The sequence below is a fragment of the Peromyscus maniculatus genome, chromosome 11 (assembly GCF_049852395.1).
Source record: "Peromyscus maniculatus bairdii isolate BWxNUB_F1_BW_parent chromosome 11, HU_Pman_BW_mat_3.1, whole genome shotgun sequence".
In the NCBI taxonomy this organism is placed as follows: Eukaryota; Metazoa; Chordata; class Mammalia; order Rodentia; family Cricetidae; genus Peromyscus; species Peromyscus maniculatus.
Window position 1 is genome coordinate 97,283,324 of NC_134862.1, and position 24,016 is coordinate 97,307,339.

The following is a 24,016-nucleotide window of genomic DNA, read 5'->3' on the forward strand; positions in this document are numbered from 1 at the left end:
GTCATGGTGTGTTTCCTAAATGACTGTCCCAGAGTGGCACTCTCTATGTTTGGGATCTCTGCTAAATGTTAAACTTCAGCCATTTTCCCCGGGGTTATCCTAACTCTCACCCTTCAAATGTGTTTTGTTTGCAGGGCTTAGATGCAATCACTGCAATTTTGGATTTAAATTTCTCCAGAGTTTTAATGATGATGGATGTGAGCCCTGCCAGTGTAACCTCCATGGCTCAGTGAACCAACTCTGCAATCCACTTTCTGGGCAGTGTGAGTGCAAGAGAGAAGCCAAAGGACTTACTTGTGACACTTGCAGAGAAAACTTCTACGGGTTGGCTGGCAGTGCTTGCAAGGCCTGTGACTGTAGTATGGCTGGCTCCCAGGCTGGGACCACGTGTGATGCGGAGACAGGGCAGTGTGTCTGTAAGTCCAATGTTGGAGGGAGACAGTGCGATCAGTGTCTGGAGGGGTACTTCAGCTTGCAGCAGAGTTCCTTCCTCTGTTTGCCTTGCAACTGCGAGAAGACCGGGACAGTCAGTGGCTCTCTGTTGTGTGACAAGTCAAGTGGGCAGTGTCTTTGCAAACCAGGAGTAACAGGTCTGCGCTGCAACCAGTGTGAGCCTCACAGGTTCAATTTGACCATGGACAACCTTCAAGGGTGCCAGGTGTGTGAGTGCGACTCCTCGGGGACATTACCTGGAAGCATTTGTGACCCCGTCAGTGGCCAGTGCCTATGTCTGCCTCATCGGCAAGGAAGAAGGTGTGAGCAGTGTCAGCCAGGTAGGAGACCGACCCCTTTTCAGTGCAGTGACTACGGGTGACCCCTTTGTTTCTGGTTGCAGCTTCTAAAGAGTGTACCTCCAGCAGCATCGTGGCATTCCTGTCATCCAAGCAGAGCTGCTTGACCTGCTTGGGATGGTCTTGTCTGTGCAGTTGCCGTTTGTGAGGGAAGGAGACCTAGTTCCAGAGAGAGGCATGTTATAATTTCTTACCTTGATGTGGGTGCATTTTTAAACGATTGAAAGATAAACAATTGAGAAAAGGGATAATTTTTCCTAAAGAAAGGGAATTTGGCCTAATTATCTGTACAATATCAAATATCTAGATGATGGACCAAATTTCTAGAGGAAGTTGGCTGATAAAATATTTAGCAGGAAAGGGATGTGTACTCTGATGTTGTAAGGACACATCTAGAATTGTTTTTAAATGTCATTATATAATAAAATAGGTAATTCCTGCTCTCACTGTATAGAAAACCTATCTTTCCAATTGTTTTCTTATGAGAGTAAAGATCTTTGCCTTTTCTAATTTTCATTGAAGTAATACTTTGTAATAAACTGATCACTTTAAGGATGAGTAGTTGCAGTACAGCTGGAAGCTATGTTGAGTTAGGAAAACGACAGGTGTTAGTTCTTCTCCGGGGTCTATGACATTCTAATCATGGGTCCTTGGCTCGGTTTACAGTGGCTTGTTGAGTTCCCTCCTACTAGGCTGGCCTTGAGTCTGGGGAGAGAGCTGTTGGTTACCCCCAATATGAAGTGCCACTGCAGCACCACTGGGGACATCTTGCCTGCCCAGCAAAGAGAGATCATTAATTCAAGAGGGGTAGGGGAGGACATGAGATGGGGAAGAAAGGGGGCGCATATGATGCAATATAATTTCTTGCTCTTGTGTGGCTTTCTGAAAAAAAAAGGGGGGGGCTATGGGAGATAAGCAAGATTAAAAAAGCTGCTTAATTAATTTGGGATCCCATGTATGTGAAAGTCAGAAAAACACAAAATTGTAAGAACAAAGCCAAGATTAGGAGTTCTCAGGAACTGGGCCTTGTAGAAGGGGACAGACTGGAAAGGGACACCAAAAGAGCTTCAGATCAGCTGGTACAATTTAATGGCCACATTTGTCAAAACTCATTGAAATATATAAGTAAACCTAGAAAATGCCACTTTAAGAAATATGCTGCAGTAAAACTGAATAAAAGGAAATTTCTCTCTCCTCCCCAAAATTGGAATATTCTTATTCTCCTTTCTTCTCCCTGCTCCCCTTGTCTCCTTCCATGGATATTATGCCACATGTGTTCCTGAAGTTGCTAATGATCTGTGCTCAATTATACAGATGGACTTACAAGCCATCTTTTATAGTTCCAAGTTGGGGGAGTCTAATTTGCTTCATTTTGACAGGACATCTGCCCCTGAGCTAACTCAGGATGGCCAGAGATGTCAGGACACAGAACATGAGCCATGTGTGCAGGGATCTGCTTTAGCTTGGTGCAAGGTGTGAGTGTCCTGGGAAGTGAGGTTGTGGAGAGCCGGGCCAACAGGCTGAACGCAATTACTGCTTCTGTGTCTTCTACCCCTGAGCAACCTCTCAAACGTGCTGTCTGTTGAGGTTTAGCTAACCCAAAGTGATTTTGTGTTCTTTCTTTTACAAATAGTTTGCTTTAAAAAGTTGTCTCTTTTTCTGAGTACCATCTCCTGCACGGTGAATACACATGTTCTGCATCCTTTCTCAATGATGAAGGGGAATCTAACAGGTCTGATGCTGTATATTTTGACAATTATCTTTGGTTACAATTGAATGTTTCATTCAGAATGAATTATACATATACTGAGTGCCACCTATTTCAAGCAACTTTTCTAATTTTGGATTAAACTCTGAAATAAAACCTCCTCCTTTTTGTTAAGGTCTGATGCATCATCTAGGTATTTTGACATTCTTAATAACCCTGGCTATAATTTCTGAGTGTTCTACATGTTATGTCAAAATAGACATAGAGACATGTAAGCAAAAGCTAAACAAATGAAAGAATAAGCCATTCTTTCCCTATGCACTGTGGATACCTGCATCATTTAGGTCCCTGGTTAGAACATCTCTGGTCTTGAGTTTCTTCGTGGTCCTCAGCAGGGTGCCCCATCATTTCATTCTTCACTCTTGTCTCCCATTTTGCTTTTTGCCTTCTTGCTTTCTCTGCCATGTGATGCTCTCAAAGCACCACTGTAGTTACATATAGCAAAAGGAATCTGCTCTGTGCTCATCACTGGGGTGTGTTCTGGTTAACCCACAGCTTTACTCTGTGGACTGATTCTACTCATTCAGCTGTAGTTTTCTGATGCTTTCGTACTCACACACCCTTTTCAGAGAACCCAGCCAATTCTGGTTTTGGTTGTGCAGTGTGTGTGTGTGTGTGTGTGTGTGTGTGTGTGTGTGTGTGAGAGAGAGAGAGAGAGAGAGAGAGAGAGAGAGAGAGAGAGAGAGAGAGAGAGAGAGAGAGAGAGAGAGAGAGCTGGCTGGCCAGACAGTCCCAAAGATATTCCTGTCTCCATGTCCCTAATGCTGAAAGTACAGATGCATGCTATCACACATGGTTTTTTAACTTGGGTTCTTGTGCACTGATCTCAGATCTTCACATGGCATTTCTCCAGCTCCCAATTTCTGTTTGTCGGAATACTTTTTGGTTCATTCTTTGGTTTGGTTCATTCTTCTTTTTACTTCCATTGCCAACCAGTATAGGATACTTTTGCTATTGCCCAGACTGCTAATTACCAAGTATCCCTTTCTTTCTCTTAGAATTAGATTGGAACAGAATTGTGTATTCAACATGTGTAGGGTTGGTTGGTTTCTTCCAAAACAATTTCCCATTTAAAAGACTACCTAACTCCCCATCACTCATTTAGTTAACGAGAAATATTTTCTAAACATTAAGTATCAGTGTTTTAAAAGGTAACTTAATTCAAACCTCTATAAATATATAATCACAATTCATTTTTGAAAATGTGCTAACATTTATTTTATATGTTGTTTATTATTTAAGTCTGGAGAGAAGTTCATGTTCAAGAGATCATGATGTACATCCCACTCCAAGTACTTTAGTTACATTAGTTATTTTTCTGAAAGTTGTATGGATCTATAGAATTAGAGTCAGTAAGAAGATGGAACATTCTTTGGTATAACACACTTTCTTTAGCCAGCTCTGATCTATAGGCTCATGTCTATCTCACTTCCTAGAACAAGGTCTCCACATCAGTGATCCTCTGGAGATACCAGCCTGTGATTATAAAAGCTGATTGGAACTGTAATACTCCTCAAACACCTAATTGCTTATGCTGATAAATCCTTCCTCTACTGAGATTTTTAATGTGAATACTGTAAATATCTTAGACTAATCAAAGAATATTGTATTTGTGCCACCGAGTAGAGCTTTCATTGGGTGTCAGTGGATGGGGGGAGTGGTAGGAGACAAAGTTACAAATGCATCCATAGTGTCTACCTGGCAACAACGATCTGCAGAAGAACTTCTGTGCCATAACGGCCATTGGACAGCAACGATCTGCAGAACTTCTGTGCCATAACAGCCATTGGACAACAACGATCTGCAGAACTTCTGTGCTGCCACATTCTCTAGTACCATGGTCAAGAGGCCACAGTAGTTGCCAAGGAGAACACGCATATTTCCCACTCTTCTCAGTGTCACCCACTGCTCTGAATGTTTAAATGTCTCAGAATGGTAAAATGGATAGGCATGTTTGTACTGTGCATGTAAAACTCACTGATGGGTGATCGCAATGGAACCAAAATCCACCTTGTGGGGGAAACAGCAGAGTTTGGCATTTTCTCTTAGTTTTTTTTTCTGCTTTTTCTGTTTCCAGCTTTCCCTGTTTGAGATTACAAGTGCCTGATCCCAAGAACAGCCCAGTCAGCTGCTCTTGTTATTATATAGCTCCTGATTATTTCTCAGGCTCTCCAACTAAGGAGACTCCTGGCCAAGCATCTTCAGTTTGTGAAGCCTTGGACTGTCTTTGTGCTTATGTGAGTTGAGTCAGTTGACCCTTGTCCCAAAGACACTGACACTCTAAGAAGTGAAATAGGCACCGAGTAAGCCAAATGTAAAAATGCTTTTGTTATGATCATTATGTTTCCATTGTAGTTATGATGCCTCCCACCTGCTCTCCTTTAAAGGGGATGGCAATGTCCCTACCCTTTGGGAAGGAGTTTTGTGACATCTCTATCTAGGTAAAGAGCAAAAAGGAGTTAGTCTCCTAAAAGTTAAGCAACCAATATCAGTTAAACACCAAGCAAGCATGCCTGGAAGGAGCAAAGAGACCAGGGTCAGGTTTGGGTAAGAAAAAGATGGAGGGTGATTTTCCAGTATGTTCCTTTTTGAATTTAATTTTATGTTTATCAAGGTCTTCACAGGCATAATTTTACAGACCAAATAAAACATAAAGTCTAGTGATTTAAACCTGAAGTCCTCCCCAAAACCCTCTGCTGAGCTCCACCACACTCAACTAGCTGTAGCTTTTAGTCCTTTCCTAGTATTTTAAAATTCATTTTTAATATTGTCCATCTATTGTTCTACCTTGATATTCTATTTTAATTATATTTGTGTCTGTGTGTGTGTACATGCATATCATGTATGTCTGTAAGTCAGAGGACAACTATTGGGAGTCAATCCTCCCCTGTACGAGAGTCCTGGTGATGGATTCAGGTTATCAGGCTTGGCAGTGTCTTTACCTCTGAACTATTTCCTCAGTCTTGGCTTTTTTTGAGTTTAGAAATTCTCTTTGATCAGCCCATGAGGACTTAGTTCCTCATATGGGTCCTAAGCATTTCTTTTTCTGGCCCTGTCTATATTTAGAGCTGACTATTGTGGATCCTTTAGATCTACTTTTGAACTAGCCATATACACATTACACTTCTTTTCTTGAAAAAACAATTTGCCTTTGTATTATCTTCTAGAAAATTGCTTAGGCATTTTTATGAAACAGACTCTGTAATTCAAGACATTGGTCCATTTTTTTTTTTTTAATTCCAAAGATTGACCACACACTCTGTTTTTCCCTGGAGATTCCAGTTTGCAGGATTTCAGGTTCTTGGACTTTCTTTTCTGATTTAGGCAGAATCTCCAGTCCTTTCCCACAGCTGAAGTCCACAGCTCACCTTTGCAGCTGCCTGTGCTGGGCCCTGGTTTTCATACGTCTCTGTCTTTGCTTGTCTTGGTTTATTTCGATAAATAGTAGAACACATGCTTCAGCAGCGTCCGAAAGAATACAGAGAGGAGTAATTGTATTTTCCATTCCTGGGATGGTCTTTATTGCTTGAAAATGCCCAACTAAAGAGAGATATATGAAATTTTATTAGTACTTCAAATGATTTTCATAAAAATAACATACCATTTGTTGTATTTTTAAAATGGTGGGAAGGAGTCACACTATACAACAGGGTCCACTTGGGAGATTTATTGAGGGGAGGGGCCGAGAAGGGGCAGAGACCAGTCCCTGGGGATGAGGGCAATGGAAGGGGAAAAGAAAGAGACAGGAGGCGTACAAGGCCTGTATTTTATAAGGAAACGTAGTGAATGTGCATGGGGATGGGGTGCCCTTATTGGCTGCAGCTGAGGCATACCCTGCCAGGACCTAAGGGCAGGCCGGTGCAGATGCCTAAATGCTAACCCATTGGCTCAGCTGTCCTGCCATATTTTTGTCTTCCCTATCTTTCTAGAAGTTTCTATCATTTCTGTGTGTCTGGTTTTGGAAATTTTCAGGCTGGTGTCCTCTTTATTTAATAATTCTTGATGCTCAGTGAACCATTTTTTGTCTGTGGATGAGTATTCTTTTGTTCCATGGAAATCTACCTAATAGATTTACTGCAATATATATGTACTGGTATTTGACCAGATAACTGCCCTCCAAGCCTGGCCACGTTGAGACATAAAATTATCCGTCGCAGACTGCCTTTCTCCGATCTCCCTGTGGGATGCAGCACGCCACACCTGCTCTGACGAGTCTTCTTTCTCAGGTTTAACTTCTGCAGCTAACCCTTCCTGTCTTCCCCTAAAATGTCAGAGCAACAGCCTCCTCTTTGGGGGAGGGGTTAAACTACACCCCGTATCTGACTGGGGAGATTTTTGAAGCCTTGAAGTCCATACTTTTCTTTCTGGGTTATACAAGCTTGATCAATATGCTTATTGCGGACTTTCTCCTGACAGTCCTTGTTTTTCTCCTCTCAGATGTCTGTTATTGACTGCTATTCCCTTTTAGAAAACTATTTTCATTTGGGGGATTTTGGGAAAGGAAAGATTGCTCAATCTACTATGTTTAACTGGCAGTGCTGCCCTGCATTTTCTGGGTTGTAATCTTGTCATGTCAAATCATTATAATCAGGCTTGACTCCTCTTTCTCCCAGAGCTCCTGGCTCATCCATCACAATCAGTCCTGAGGGCTTTAGTGTATCTAGATTTTGACCACTTCTGAACACTCCCGCTTACTCCTCTGTAGTCTAAGCTACTTTTTCCTGTACTATCCAAGTGAAATCCCAAACTCTCCCCTTCTCTGTTTTATCCTTCTTCAAAGACTTATGGCTATCCCATCCTAGAGATAAGTGCTCCCCAAAAGTCAACCAAATCTTGTCAACCCACTCTCCACTGACTTTCCAGCATAGTGAAGCATGAAATTGGTGGGCTTCATGGCTGCATGGCCTGCATGGCTGCATGGCTGCATGGCCTACAATATCCGGAGGTTCTCTGACTGTATTGTGTCTCTCCAATCAAGTAACCTCCCTGGGACTCTGCATTATTGCTCACCACTTTTACTCAAGCATATGGTACAGAACCTCCATAAATGGCGATCCATAAATATTTATTGAATGAGTAATTATGTGTAAAAATATCTCAGTTGCCTTTGCTTATTTTTAGGCATGGGAACAGCAAAGGCCTGTGGAAATGTCCTTATACTTCAAGATGATCATTTTCCTATCTGCAAGGAGGAATGATAGCTCAAATAATGTGCATTTTTGAAACAAAACAAGATGCAGTATTCATAAGTGCATACCATGAAAATGGAGCAAAGCATAAGTGGGGTGATTGTAAGTTTTGTCATCCTCTGACTCCAGAATTTCCACTTTGATCTTTGTGTTTTGGGGTTTTGTTTCTTACAATGAAGCTTGATTGGAGAACACAAGCCCTCCTGTGAAGTAGACATGTTCACCAGCAGCTGTCTCCGGGCACCCCTCCTTTCTTCTGGACAGCCATGAGTCCAAGATCCTATACCATAGGGCATGGGTGCACGTGGGTGCATGCTAGCAACAGGACACAGAGAGAAGCGCAGCCAGGAGGACAGATGCTCGCAAGCCTAAAGACCTTGCCTGTTTCTCTTCCGTGACTATAAATATAAATTGGCCCATGCTAGAGGGCTCCACATAGATTCCTGCCCCACTTTCTTAAAAAGCATCATTGAGGAAGGTTTGTGTAATGAAATCTCATGTATTATTAACCTAACCTTAGTACGAACGTACAAGGAATGGGCTTAATTCAGCTGAAATTTATAGGCAATTTGTTAACATAGCGATGTGCACTGGAAGGCACGTTAGAGCCACATTGGTTTTAATACGCCATTCAATAACTTGAGCAGAGGTTAAAAATGCTGCTTAACCTCCATTAAGTATTTTTAAAATGCTTTAATTTAAAATTATTTGTAGTGTGTGTATAAAGATGAACGTACACATACCCACACTAATAAATACAGCACTAAATATGTTTCCCCTGTTTTTTTTTTCTCCAGCTCTGGATGACCTCGTACCATTCAGCAGCTGTGCTTAATCAGAGGCCAGACCGAGAGAGGCAGGGGAGGATGTCAAGCCATCCTGGGCTAGTGACCCTCCCTTGTCCTTGAGAACCAGAGGCAGAGAGGGTTTATTGAGGGCGCTGCAGCTTTGAAATACAATAAAGCCTAATTTATAAAGGAAACGGCTTCTTGTGACATGTTGGTTCCTAATAGAACAATGCTTCATGCTTTCTCCAGTGCTTACTTTTGCCTCTTATTTTGTAAGTCACATAGACTATTAGAGAGTAAAACAAAGTATCTTGTTTCATTAGGAAGCATATCCTCCTAGCTAAGTGATGGGCTCATAAACCAGAATATTATGAAGACCCTGCTATGGAACTAGAATCCGATGGCTGATGTTCTAGTCAATGTTAGAGTATCAGTAGGTGTTGAGATCCGATCATGCTCAGATCTTCATGAACACAAACAAAAGCAACAACAACAACAACAAAACCATTTAAAGTTAATGCATTTTTCCCTGCAAGAATGTAGTCTCAGGATAGGCATCTCTTCCGTGACAGATTGACAGAAAACAATCTTACCTTGGAGAATCTGAACTATATACTCTTTGGAATGTGTGGGAGGAGGGTAGAGGGGAATCATTATTTCAACTTCAATTTAGAAAGAAAAGCCTCCTTTCTGTGAAAACTTTATAATAACAGTTTCAATAATGATAGTGCAGAATAACTGCTGAGTATTTACTGAGTACCCAGCTCTGCCTTGGAGCTTTACTGTAAAGTCTGTGGAATATGCACACTATTTCTATGATGGGGGATTCGTTCTCTCCCGTCCTGGTTAGGCAAAGAGAGTGGAATTTAACAATAGAAGAGGCATTTACACGTTCTGAGAATCTGATGCCAGAATGCGTGCCCTCAAACCATGGAACATTTTTTAAAAATTGTCTTAAATATTCATTAAAGAACTACTTGAGGCTACTTTAAAATACATATAAATACATATAGTTGCAAATATCTATAAGCTTCTCTCATCTTTAACTTCTCCTCAACACGTGATTCTGGCTTGTTACTTTAGGCCCTGGGATATCTCATTGGTTGTGGAAAATTCAAGTAATAGGCATGGAAAAGAAAGTTACACACTCATGGGCTACCCGAGTGAGTAGATGACGCAGAGCTGAACAGCAGGCTCTAGAAATGGGATTATCTGCATAAACTAAGTTGGAAGAATGCATAGATTGTCTCTGTGGCACAGGAAAGACACTTGGAAGTGTGCATTGGATAAATCCCTCAATGTAGTAGAATAAGAACAGAATATAAAAGTTTGTCTTGGGTTATGACATTGTGTGTGCGTGTGCGTGTGCGTGTGCGTGTGTGTGTGCGTGTGTGTGTGTGTGTGTGTGTGTGTGTGTGTGTGTGTAATCATTATAATCTCCTGAATTTTATCAGATATTTCAGTATTTGTATTTTTTTTTTTTTTTTTTTTTTTTTGGTTTTTCCGAGACAGGGTTTCTCTGTGTAGCTTTGCGCCTTTCCTGGAACTCACTTGGTAGCCCAGGCTGGCCTCGAACTCACAAAGATCCGCCTGCCTCTGCCTCCCGAGTGCTGGGATTAAAGGCGTGCGCCACCACCGCCCGGCCAGTATTTGTATTTTTTTATTGATTTTGTATTTTATGCTTAGAAAATGTGCTATGACTAGACATGATGGTGGATACCTTTCATCTCAGCACTGGGAAGGCAGAGACAGACAGTTTTCTGTGAGTTCCAGACTAGCCTGATCTACATAGTGAGTATCAGGCCAGCTGGGGCTACATAGTGAGATGCTGTCTTTAAAAGCTTAAAAGCGGGGAAGGGGGTGGGGATAAAGAGCAAGCAAGCTTCTAAGAGACTTACCAGATGCTCACACAGGTAAGAAAGGTGAGCTTGTGTAAAACAAGAGTCCAGTGGGAAGCTTAGGGGCACCGGCTTCTACCATGCTCTTTGTTCTAAAAGCGAGAGGGCTGACATTTTCCATCTCTAGTTTGATCCATCAGATGATTTGTCGAAAGTTACGTTTTCCAATCATTATGCTGATTCTTACACACCCCTTTCTACATTCCCTGATAGGCTGGACCATTCTAACAAGCCACTCTTTTGTCTCACAGATGGATAGGGACCATCTTCCCTCTCATAGGGAAAGAAATCATTTCATGCTTTAAGAGACCACAGAGATTGATCTAACCATCAACCCGGCCTTCCCTCTGTCCACTGAGCTGTCCACCCATGTCATTGCTGTTGGCTCATCTATTTAATATGGTGCTATATACCAGGCCCTGAGCTCCTTTAAGACACAAACCACAAATACACAAAGCCCTGGTTCTTCAGCTAGGGGAATCTGGTTTGTGTAAGGATAAGGAACATTTAGTGTAGAAGAGACCAGTGGATTCTTGAAGGATAGGGACATGGAGAATTTAATAGAGGAAATCTGAGCTGGGTTTTAAGAGTCTATAACAGCTTGGAACGTAGCAGAGGAATAAAGAGTTGCCAAAAGAGGAAGTAAATGTTGAACACTTGCAACATATCTAATTTAATAAGAGCACTGATTGCCTCAAATAACACTGAGATAAGTGGTGGCATGTTTGTACTCCCATGAACACTGGGTCAAAAGTATGGAAAATGCTGTTAGCATTATTTTTATTAACAACATCAAAACGAAGAGAAGCATTAGTATCTTGATTTGAAAATCCCCTCCATCGGCACTGCATCCAGACACCCTGATTATTGAGCCCTTCCCGACACAGATTCCTTCCATGAGCATCATCGTGTCCTCAGTTTAAGGCACAGAGTACCATCTCCTAATGGCCTGTAATGAGTGCTGAGCCAAGCGCTGCCCTCCTTTTCTGAACATGGCCCAGAGGTTAAGTTTGTTTTCTTTCTCCCATTTCAGGACCTTAGCAGAGCCTAGTTGTTCATGGTCCCCAGGAGGGATATTGCTAGGAAATGGGCTCTCGTTTATGCTCAGGACAGGTGCTGTGCTGTGCAAATAGCCACGACAGGAGATGATACCCACAGTCTTGCTAATAATGCAGAGCTCTGTGGGTTCCATGAGGCCCTTTCAGGTACAGCACTGTTTTGATATGAGGTCCACTTTCCTTGAACTGGAAGACACATTGTCTTCTCTCTGAGGTTTGCATTGCTCAGGACCGAGAGCTGGCTGAACTAAGAGGGGAGGGAAATGATATGCTTTACCAGCTGGTTTGTGCCTGCAAACTCTCGGTTCCACATAAAATAATGATAGCACACTGGCCTGATGGCTGTGTTTAAAAAGGCAGTATAAAGACATTTGTAAAGGAAAACAGTCTCAGAAATATCAGTTATAATGATACAGATGTAAAGATGTGGACCATGAAGCTGAGCTAATGGAGTGGGGTCAGAGATGTATTGAGTCGAAGAAGAAATTAAGGTTAGTTATCATTAAGCCACACTCAGGAGTGGAAGTTTAAGCAGAAGGGGAAGGGAAACGTTGTTTTCTATAGTTGGGAGCCATCAAAGGAGAGGTAATGGTCTAGAATTAGGCACATTCAGGTGAGGTGACAAGCAGTCTGTGAGCAGGAAGTTCCCTGCGTCATCCTAATTGAACTGCTTAAAAATAGGACTACTAAAGCCCTGGTGGGAGTAACCTTTATAATCAAGCTCCTGCGAGCAGGCACGCTCACTTCACAGCGAAGTCCATCGTGGTGGCTGCTTCCTGGAAGCCCCCACATCGAGCCTCCTCTGGGGCCATGTGCTTTTTCCTACTTCCCTTGGTGGTGATTGTCCTCTGCTTACATTCCGAATATTTTTCTATGCAGTTCCTTACTCTCCAAGATTTGAACTACCCGATCTTCTGTACCAAAGTGCACCCCCATTTGTATACCCGGACTTAGCTAAGAAATCATTTCTTCTTGCAAAAATGATCCTTAATTGGTTGAGAATTCTCTGTGACTGGAAGCTATTGCAGTAAGTCCAAATTAATGCTAAGTATCTATGTTAATGGGTAATTTATCCAAATTGGAGAGCTGTTAGTACCTTCATGATATCATCCTCATGAATTTAAGGAGGCAGGGACCTTCCTTCCTCAGCTACCAAAGACAAGCCTTTGGGATTTGTGACTTGGACAGTATGATGAACCAGGTGCCCCAACAGGTATTAGCTGATGTGGCTACAACCTATCCCTGCAAATGGATATAAGGACAAATGTAGAGAGATAAATCATGTGATCTGGATATAAATTAATGTGAAAATGATGTTGTCTGTGCCATCTGTCTGGCTCTTGTAGATCTTTCAATTTTTTTCTTTCACTCTTGCTTTTTGCTGCTTTTGGGGCTAAGAGCACAGCTAGGACCCGGAACAAGGAAAACACACTAATTTTGTGACCTCAGGATGATGGTTTCTTCTTACCTAGACCCTCAAGTGTGTGTGACACTTGACCTGTTATCTCTGCTTTTCCCAATAGAATAGACAACATGGGATGTGCTGGTTTTGTCTTTCAGCTTATCCTCTTCACTAAGACTAATATATCTCAGAACTTAATGATCAGAACATTTCCACAAGTTCCATTGTCCACGACTTTACTCAACAGATGGTTTCCTGTGATCCTGCTCCCTGTTGCCACAGTTAAATTCCCGATGGCATTTTGTGTGTGTTTGTGTGTGTATCTCAGTAGTTATGTGCATACACATGTATGTACATCATACTACACCAAGGATCTCTATGTTCCCATGTCTGCTCCACCACTCAAATGTCTAAAGCCTTTCTGCTCATTGTTGTCATCCATCTTCTGGGTCCAGAAGGTTTTAAAGAACTCCAATGTGATTGTGAGTTCCACTTTTTTTTTTTGACATAAGAAAATGGTGTGGGTTGTGGAATAAAACTAAAATCTTTAAACTGAGCGTGTGTGTGTGTGTGTGTGTGTGTGTGTGTGTGTGTGTGTGCGCGCGCGCGCGCACGTGCGCACATATTTTCTGAGTGTAGTACTTGTGGAACTCACTGAATCTGCCTGCCCATTTTTGCATCCTCACCAGTGTTTAGTGAAGGCCTACTATGGGTACGAGAGGGATCAGTGATTTATGCAGATGATGTTCTGGCCGTGATGAAGGTGACAAGTCTGATGAAAATTAGATTAATTATGTGTATCTGGGCACTGGTGGGGATCAGCAGGATGCAGTGAAACTGTCAAAGGCATGCCTGAATTGGCCTAAAGAAATTTCTTCATGGCATCGAGGAGACCTGGCTTATAGAGAAATTAAGTAAGCCGAGGAGGTAGGTGGAAACCGTTGCCATGGACAGAGCAGCCCCCTCGCAGAAAGGCTCTCAAGGGTTGAGAGGAGAAAAAAAAGTGAGTCTGCAGTGCTCCTGTTGGGAGACGACACTAGAGATATAGTCAGGACTTGACTACAGGGTGGGAAGCCACGGTAGCAGTTTTCTTAGGTTTTGATATTTTTCTTGAAGGAAATAAGCCATAAACTAGTTTGAAATAGAGGAAAGAGACATTAAAAAGTCTCCTTTGAGAAAGGTCGTTCAGGCTGCACTGTGGGTCAGGGCTGGACAGTGGATAAAGTGGCTCCTGGAGTTGGGCAGGCTGTGTCTGAAGCTGGCTTGTGTTACTCAGTAGTTCAGCCTTTGAGGGGAGTTGGTCAACCCTCCAAAGTTCGCTTTCTAATCTGCATAAAGGATACAGAAACGCCGAAGTGAGCGAATGTGTGTGAGTACCCCTCTAGAACACTGGCTCATGGTATGTGCTGTACAGAAGCCAGGGCAGCCTTCATAGAGAGGTGTGAGGGGACAGCGAAAGATTTGAAGTCCTTGGGAGACACTGGTGGTAGGTCTTGGTGATTAACGAAGTGTAGATCATGTGTGAGGTAGACAGTTTAAGGGTTGGGAATTTTAACAATACTCATGATCAATTATGTTTGAATTTCAAACAAAACCCATTTAGTAGGAGTAAACAGTGCACATTTTGCTATGAAATCATTGTTAAATTAAATTTTAACTGGGAATCTTGCATTTCATCTGGCTTTCTTAGCAAATGTCTCTCTGGTACATAGGATACACCACGGCCTACTTGGTAACGATTTGGACCTGAGTAGAGGAGTGCCACCAGTTTTTAATTGAAAGTTCTTCAAATCAGCTTAAATTATTTTTCTCATGAATTAATTAATTTTAAATGTAAATGAATGTTTTGTCTGCATGTATGTATGTAAATTATATAGGTGTCTAGTGCCCAGAAAGGCTAGAAGAGGGTCTCAGCTCTGCTGGACCTGGAGTTTGAGATAGTTGTGAATTGCATACGAACCCAGGCTTCCTATAAGAGCAGTGAGCATTCCTAACTGCTGAGCAGCAACACCCCCACCACCTTCTGCACTAAATTTTCATGCAGACGACTGCTTGTTTTTAGTTGTAATTAATATACTCATTAAGAAGAGCTCTAACTACTGGTATCGTAAGACCCAGGGATCCCATAGGAGTCTTTGGGTTCTGAATGCTATCAAAACACTATCCTTTTTAGAGAAGACTGAACCAAAAGTGAAAATGAAATTTCTTTCTTATGTCTAGGCTTCTACATTTCTCCTGGCCATGCCGCTGGCTGTCTACCATGCTTATGCCACACAGTTGGAGCAGTGAGCCGTGTCTGTAACAACATCACCGGGCAGTGCCCTTGCCGTGACCCCTCGACCACTGGGAGGAGATGCTGCCAGTGTCAAGACCGTCACTTTGGATTTGATCCTGAGACTGGAAGGTAAATCTTCATATGTATGGATAACAAAATGTCAATTTTTACCATAAGTATTCCTTATCAACAAGAACTTTGGCAATTTTCAAACAAAAACTTGTACAAAAATATTCTTTTGGTAGGTATATTTTTGATTTCTTGGTATCTTGCCTACTAAACATAATGGTTATCACTCTATTCTTTCCTTCTGAACTCCCTTGATACTCTTCCAGAATTGCCAAAAACTCTCTTCAGTGATCAAGAAATATCTAGTATCTTATTTGTTTCAACTGCATGAATGTCTGAGTGAGTGAGAGAATGAGTGAGTGAGTGTGTGTGTGTGTGTGTGTGTGTGTGTGTGTGTGTGTGTGTGTGTGTTTCTGCAGATGGAAGCTGGAGGTCAACCTTGGGTATTACTCCAAGGAGCTGACCTTTATAATAAAGGTTCTTCAACAGGCTTGGTACTTGCCTATTAGTCTCAGCTGCACTAGGGACCTACCTGGGACTATAACTGTGTGCCACCATGCCTGTCTTTTGTGTGGGGTTTCTGAGTCTCAAACTCAGATCCTAATGTCTGCACAGCAAGTATTTAATCACTTGGACTACCTCCCCTGCCTCAACGTTTTTTTCTTAAGAGAAAAACACTATTTCTTTCAGGCTATCGTAATCTTTGCTATTGAATATTCTTAAATTCAAGACTGCTTTTGGTGGAGTCAAATCCTGCTCTCTTTTTCTCTCTCTATTTACACCCATTGCACCCTCCCCATCAGCTTATTCCAGGGCTCAAGCCTGCTTCCAGAAGAGGACTCTGTCATTTGTCACTCTGCAGGATGTCTGGCTAGCACCTGAGTTGGAGTCTCTGGGTTAGAAGGTAGATTGAAATGTTAACATCAACTGATGAGGAGTAGAAGGAAACAAGACCATAGAGCCTACAGTGTTAGAAGATGCTGAAGCCATTCAAAACCTTGAATCTAGTGAAATTAGTGGTCAGTGGAAAGGTAGAGTATACCAGACATGGGAGAAAAGATCTAGACAAGTATGGATTTAAAGCAAAATGATTCATAGCAAGTATTATACAAATTAAGTTGAATATTTCTGCTTATCAGCTGACTCTTCTTATATTGACTCAGAGAAAGAGCAACCTTGATAAAACCACACATTATTCTTTGACAAGAAACCATTTTCCCTACATCCACTTTGCTTTGATATTTATTCTTCTACATTTAATTTGTAGAGTACTTGGAGTATTGCTGTAGTTTGGATCTGAAGACTCATGTTTTAAAGGCTTGACCCTACCTCGGTGCCTTTGTGACATGGTGGGACTTTTAACAGTTAGGGTCCAGTGGGAGTTAGTCACCCCCAATGGGGAACTATCCTTGTGGGAGATGGTGGAATCCAGCCCTTTCCTCTTTGTATTTTTTATTTCCTAGACATGAGGTGAGTGTTTCCTGCCTCACATTCCCCTGCCAGGGAGTGTCATGTGATGTGTTACTGAAGCCTGATATGCCACCATAGACACCATAGGAAATGGAAAATAACCTCCGAAGCCTTGAGCACAATAAACCTTGACTCTCTGTAATTTGTCTGGAGCATTTGTTATAGCGAGGAAAAGGCTAATTCAGGGATAGATAGTCCATTTCTTTCCTTTCATCTCTAACAATATTCCAAACTATGAAAATGCCCACACCGGCTGAAGTTCTTCTCTGTCTAGTATTGACTTACTCTTTCTATGTCTCAAATCGTCCTGATTCCAGGAATGCTGTGCTGTGAAGAGACGACATTGCTCCAACTCTGTCATCCCAGAATGACCACAACCTGTGCTTAGACTTGACTGAATTTTTGTGCTGGTAATCCCTGCCCATTCCTGTGATGACCAGCTGTGGCCATCTTCACAGTCTTCCGCTCCTACACCAGGACAAAATCCTCTTCACTCTTCTGTCAAGCTCTCTCCCTTCTGCAGGGTTATTGGTCAGGCCTAGGCTGGTCCTCTTGAGGCTGAGCTGGGCTGACAGGAATGAGGATGGGTTTGTCCTGGCTGGCCCCACAGCTTTGCATCTTGCATGTGCTTCTCGCCACCCTGGTTTCATGCCCCTTCAGATGGTAGCTTCAGCCTCCTGGTCCCCTCCTTGCAGATTACCCAGCCCTTCACTGTGCAGAAGAAATGTCAACAGAAACAGACGACTCCAGATTGTCGGCTCTGTTTTGCTCTTTGCTCCTATGCGACACGCCTTCCCACCGACTCAGCTCAAGCCTTGACATCAGCCACGACATTACTCACCATTGACTGCTGTTGAGTATATGGTCACCTCTTTAGGTCTGTGCCCTGAACAGCAACTGTTTGATCTTAAAACTAGTATATGGCATGCCCTCGTCCTCTTGACTAAAGAGACAAACAGGTTTGTGTGTGTCCCTTTAAATAAATGGTGCTTTAATGGGATTCAGAGCCTTTCAGTCTGGACACGATAGGACATAGTCCACATGCTAACACTGGAAAGAGCTGTGGAAGCTCCTTCTCGAAGAAAAGAAAACAATGGAGCTCCCGGTCCTAGAACACCAAGTAACAGCACCTGCTGGGCTAGAACACCAAGTAACAGCACCTGCTGGGCAAACGTTAGGATGTGCGCTCCAAACTCAAGAGCCCACGTAGAAAGCCAGGTGTGTTTATATGCACACACGGAATGCTATGGAAGAGAGGCATGGGAGAGTCACTGGAACTTAATGGCACAAGTCTAGCTTCAAGTTTTGTGAGAGGCCCTGTCTCAAGTGAATAGGGTAGACACTGATAGAGCAGGATATCAGATACTCAGGTGTCTATCCACACACGTACACATAGGCACACATATACACCACACATATACACTACAGGAGCAATTATACAAAGAATAGTTTTGTTTTAAAAGAGAAATAATTAGGATAAAGCTTCCTGCAGCATGAAACTTAGACAGTCTTATTAATAAAAACAAACCCAGGGCCTAGTATTGGATTAAAGCTGGAAGATCAGAGAAGCAGAACAAGCCACAGCCACCTCACCTTGCTAACTCCTCAGCTGATCCTGTTTCCTCAGACTGGATGCCTCTCAGCTGAACTGTGCTGTTCCAAAGCCTAAAAGATTAACCAGGCCTAGTTCCTGGTCCTCACACCTTACATACCTTCCTGCTTTCTGCCATCACTTCCTGGGATTAAAGGCCTGATTCACCATGCCTGGCTGTTTCCAGTGTGGCTTTGAACTCACAGAGATCCAGATGGATCTCTGCCTCTGGAATGTTAGTATTAAAGGCGTGTGCTACCACTGCCTAACCTCTATGTTTAATATTGTGGCTGTTCTGTTCTCTGACCCCAGTTAAGTTTATTAGGGTGCACAATATTTTAGGGAACACAGTATCACCACAGCTTCCCGTGATTCATTTGTGCTTTTTGGAATCAGTCACTTGGAAAGTTTGTGATGAGCTCTGACCCTCCCGTTTCACAGATGAATCCTGCCATCTCTTCTCACTTTAACATGGATAGTCACTTGAGGAGAGACCTTCTCTCACACAAGGTCATAGAGGGGAAGTACTTCAAACTGTGACATGAGAATTGCTGCAGTGTGTGTTTGCTCATCAGGGAGAGGGGAACAAATGGACTCGTTCCCTGTTATGATTCCTATTTCTTTTCTGAATGACAGTCTTCTTGGATGTCTCTACTGACTTCTGCTTGTGTCATTATATAACACCAACGTTATCTATTTTTAAAGTGAAGAGTGGACTGACTAAACTCTATGGGTTTTTATACGGTATAAGACAGTTTTAGCATGCAACTATGATAGTGTATGCCTGTAATCCTATCACTTGGGAGATAGAAGCAGGAGAGTCAAGGATGATTAAAATCCAGGCCAATCTCTGCTACAGAGTGAGGTCAAGGTCAGCCTGGGCTATATGAGACCCTGTCTCAGAGAAACTAAAATCATTTTTTTTCATTTCTCAAAAAAGTTCATTTATAATCTAGTAGTATATAGATATACAGTGCAAGGAATAATTACGTCTAATATTTAAAAACAAAGAGAAAATCATGTAGTGTCATGTGTGTATTGCAGTAGATGTTTACTTATATAAATTTATTAATTTCCAGTGTCTACAGTGAGCTGTTCTATTGTTAAGTGGGAGAGGGGAGAGATGTAGAAACATCATCTTCATGAAATACTGTGACTCCCTCATCAGGCATCTTTGGCATTCTCAGGAACTCTTTCTCACCCCCTCCCTTCTTCATATCTCTTTATGGAGAAGAGCAATGCCTGCTGGAGTGGTGATTGTTGTTATTTCTTAGTTTGTTTTTGATACTCTTTAGAAATAATTCCAAAGGACCAAATAAATATAATAATACAGACATTGATCCTAAAGTGCAGCAATGTTGACAGAACCCCCCAGTCCATGGCAGTTTCCTGTGACCAATGTGGAAAAGCCTTTGCCTGTTTTCATTCTTTAAAGTGTACCCATTGGTAAAACATGGTCACATTCTTCCAAAAGCTGATCCCAGTGAAAACATTTACCTCTGATACAGGCAGCATGCATGGCTTAACTGGCCTCCAAAACAAGGAAGCAAGAAAACTGTCCAGGGTGAAAAAAAATCAATAAGGCAAAAATGTGTATCTCATTTGTCTAACTCTAAACAATAAGAAAGGAAAAATTGAAGTGGGTGACATCTGGATCATCTATGTCTGGGGCATATGAGCTTGCTGGTGTCATTTTTAAGTGGACCTGTGAGCAATTCTTACTTCCCCGAGCGAAGACATCTCCAGTTCCTCTAATACCCTCTCCTATTTTTTTTTTACATAACTTCCACATGTCACAACCTACAATGTTTCTTCTTTAATGTTCAAAGCCATCTAGAGTCACTAGTTCAGTTTACCTTGTTTTAAGCCTCAAGGAGCTAGGTGTGTCCAGCCTGGCACACACAAAGGTGTAATTGTGCTCAGGTGGCAGAGCCCAGGACTTGAGGCTGGGCAGGTCTCTAAAACCTTAGACTTCAAGAACACATCGTCAGATTGTCCTGCCTTGGGATTATTTAGGCTTTACAGCAGAAACTCTCCATGTGAACACCATGTCATAGTGTTCTGGTCTGGCCAGCTTTATGCATACCCAATCTCCAATGAGTCTTGCTCTGAGAACCACGTCAGCGACTTCAAACAAAAGCAAACACCTTTCTTGCAAAGAATTCTCCTCTTATGCAGTGGAGATGTACAACTTGGTACATGTTTTTCACAGACCCGGGCTTTTGCTGTGACTCTGTTTGACAGTTGGCTGTCATCTGAGATAGCAGAGGTGACAGACTCCAACCAGGTTCCCACCCTCCCAGTCCAGGCTGGGCTGGATCACAAGTTGGGGACAGTTTCAGGAAAGAGAAAAAAGAACACAAAGAGACTTGAGGCTCATGCTGAACACGGCTACTTCTGCCTGATGGTGTTTTTAATGGAAGTTGCAAGACCACGCCGCATTCAGGACTGAGAAAACAGACTCTGCCTTTAGTGGAGAGCAGGACTAAGACAAAGGGCTCTGCCTAGGAGGAAATATCTATGGCTCCTGTCTGTCTGTTCTACCTTAATATAGACCGTGGAAGGTTCTTCAAGGCACGCCAGCTTGTGTATGTTATTAATAGCGCCACGTCCTCGATGTGACAAACTGGGGACGAGGTACAGAGCTGAGCATCAGGACAGAGGGGGTCCAGCTCTTCTTTCCCACTAGACCAGGTATATTAACTTGCTCCTGGATATAATAAATTACTGCAAATTCAGTGTCTTAAAGAAACAAGGATTTATTATTGTATAATTCTGGAGGTCAGAGGTCCTAAATTAGTTTCAGTGGACTAAAACCATGGTGTCAACGGGCCACCTGTGTTTCTTCTGGAAACTCCACTGTCTTGTTCTTGATTCCTCTTAGAGTCTACTTGCATTCATTAATGGGTGAAGAGAAGCAATATTTGTAGGGGAGGGTGGTCATAGCCCTGTGTGTGTGTGTGTGTGGCGTTAAGGGCAGAGATTGAAGAGAAGTAGTGTTTGTGTTGGGGCAGTGGTCATAGCCCTGTGTGTGTGCATGACATTAAGGGCAGAGATTGAAGAGAAGTAGTGTTTGTGTTGGGGGGGGGGGTCATAGTGCTGAGTGTGTGCATGGCATTAAGGGCAGAGATTGGCACTGAGTGCTTTCCTCAGTCTCTTTCCACCTCGTATTTTGAGACAAAAATCTCTCATTGAACCTGAAAATCTCTGCTTAGGCTTGGCCAGCTGGCCAGATGCTCCAGGACTCCTGGCTCTCTGACTCTGGCCCTGGGCTCACAGGCTTACATGGCCATGACCTAGCTGTCACATGGGTACTAGGGTCAAGCACAGGCCCTTATGCTTGTACAGCAAGCCCTCCACCAATGGAGTCATTGACCCAGTTTACCCACTCCCCCACTTTTTTTTTTTTGGATAGGGTTTCTCATTAGAACTTTCTGTTTAAGCTAGTTCGGCTGGCCAGTGAACCCCAGGGATCTGTTTCCACATCCCCTGGGCTGCGATTGTGCTGTTTTTTTTTTTTTTCTTCATTGTTAGTTATAATGTGTCTTCTGGGGATTGAACACAAGTTCTTTTGCTTGCTCGCAAGACAAGCTCTTGGCTAAGTGATTTCCGAAGTCCTCATCCCTTACGTTCTGTGACTCACAGTTCCTTCATTTGCCTTAACAGGCGCAGAATAGCACTTCTCTGAGCTTGACCTCTCTCCTCACATTTTTTTTTTTTTGTCGCATCAATATCACTCTGGCATCCTTTTATAAAGACCGGTGTGATCACATTGAGTAGTCTTGATAATCCAGGGTTAGAATCCATATTTGCTGAGTTCATTTTACCAAGAAAGAAAACATATTTCAAATTCTACCAATTAGGACTTAGACATTGTTGGGGACTAAACTTCAACCTGTGATAAAAGTCAGCCTTCTGGAACTTGGGGGTTAATGTGACCTGATCCCCATTTTTAACTGGATCACAATAATGCTCCTTCTTTGTACATCATTTCAGAGCTATGTTCTGAGGACAGCAGTAGAATTGAGTTGTAATGGAGATCATGATGTTCACAGAACCTTCAATGTTTATTGTCTTGTCCTCTGTAGGTAGAGACTACAGAACCTGTAACGAGACAGACTAGACTGTCACACTCTATCCCACCAAGCCTCTTAGAATCGTAACTGTGTGAGTCCAGGAAGAACTTTAAGAGAAATGAAGATTTTTTTTTTCTTACTCAACACCACTCCCCATTTCAGAACACCTGGTAAATGGCCTCTCACCTTCTGCTTAACAATATGGAATTTAGAAGATCCACTGTCTTGTGAGGAGCACACAAGCAGTTGTGATTGTGAGTCAGAGGTGTGGTCTTCACTTTGAAGAAAGTGTTTCCTTCCTGTGACTTTCTGTCCTATTCTTCCATCTGGTTCTGTGGCCATGGAGAATCAATGTAATCTCTCTTCTTCTTGAAAATACTCTGTATCTCAGGTACTTGAGAGGTGATGTGGAGTGTCAGCAAAGGAGGTCCAGAACATGCTTAGTGAGCTTCGTTTCCTGTAGATGACAGGGATGTTTCCTCGCCGGGATCACTGTGTGAGTGCAGCATGGCCTATTTTATGAGTTCCTGATTTCAAGCCAGGAGAAGGTTTTCTGCATCTGGTTCTTGAACTGTTCCCTTCTCCTGGGTCAGATGCCAGCACTCCCACTTGCTCTTTACTAAACCATGTAAATACGACCTTTCCTCACCCTATGTCCTCGCCCCATAAACCTAACTCCAGCTCCAGGAGTGTGCAGATGTTCTAGAAGTCTGTAACAAAGGAGAACTAAGAAGCTTGCTTGTGAGACAACTTGATGGTCAGATCTACACCATAAAGGTAAATGTGTTAGTCTAGGGAAAGCCATGCTGCTACAGAGGGTACTCCGGCCCCCACTGCATCCTGCCTTGGAAGTCAGCAGAAAACTCTGCTGTTCAGAAATACGGCTGAGTTCAGCCCTGACAGGGAAGCTATTTCCCCCTTAGTAGTCCCCCAATTATGCCAAACTAGTGAGGCTCAAAACAGCTAATGTCTTATATGTAGCATTCACTCTCCGTTTGTTTCTGGTGTCCCATCCTAAGCCTGTATCTCTCCTGGTGAATCATTCAGTAAAACTTAGATCACTCAGCAGTGTATATTGAACCCTGACTGTGTGACCACTTAGCAGTATGTGTGCATCTGACTGTGTGTGACCACTCAGCAGTGTGTGTGCATCTGACTGTGTGTGACCACTCAGCAGTGTGTGTCCATCTGACTGTGTGTGACCACTCTGCAGTATGTGTGCATCTGACTGTGTGTTACATGCTCACTGTTTTGTGGCTCATGGTGAAATATTCTTATCCCAGCTTTTTAAATTAGCCTTGGGGTCTAATTTTCTTTTCCTCATTGGTTAGTCCTGTCTAAAAGAGTCAGTGATTTGCAATCTCTTCCTCTTTTGTGCTCTGTGTTGAATAATGTCTATTCTGTTAGGGAATTACAAACCCAGGAATTCCTCTGGAGTCTTCATTCCCTCTCTATCAAATTTTCACTCACATTTCAATAATCTTATTTACTGAAAATGTTTCAATTCTAGCCCCCTTCACTTGCTCATTTCCCAATACCCTAATTCCACCATGTCTTTTCCTTACTTTTCCAGCTTAATGGACTACTAGTGTCCATGCTTATTTAATTTCCAAGCCTTCTGATTGCAACGCATGGAGATAG

The 24,016-nt window shown here is 42.6% G+C and overlaps 1 protein-coding gene across 1 annotated transcript in view; it reads left to right on the forward strand.

The window, feature by feature from the left end:
* LOC143267862 (usherin-like) overlaps window positions 1–24,016 on the forward strand; it is a 216,558-nt gene that overhangs the window by 152,553 nt on the left and 39,989 nt on the right. The window contains exons 12-13 of the mRNA XM_076548182.1: window positions 135–773; window positions 15,115–15,298. Coding sequence (XP_076404297.1) covers window positions 135–773; window positions 15,115–15,298 — 823 coding nt within the window. The remainder of the gene's footprint in view (window positions 1–134; window positions 774–15,114; window positions 15,299–24,016) is intronic.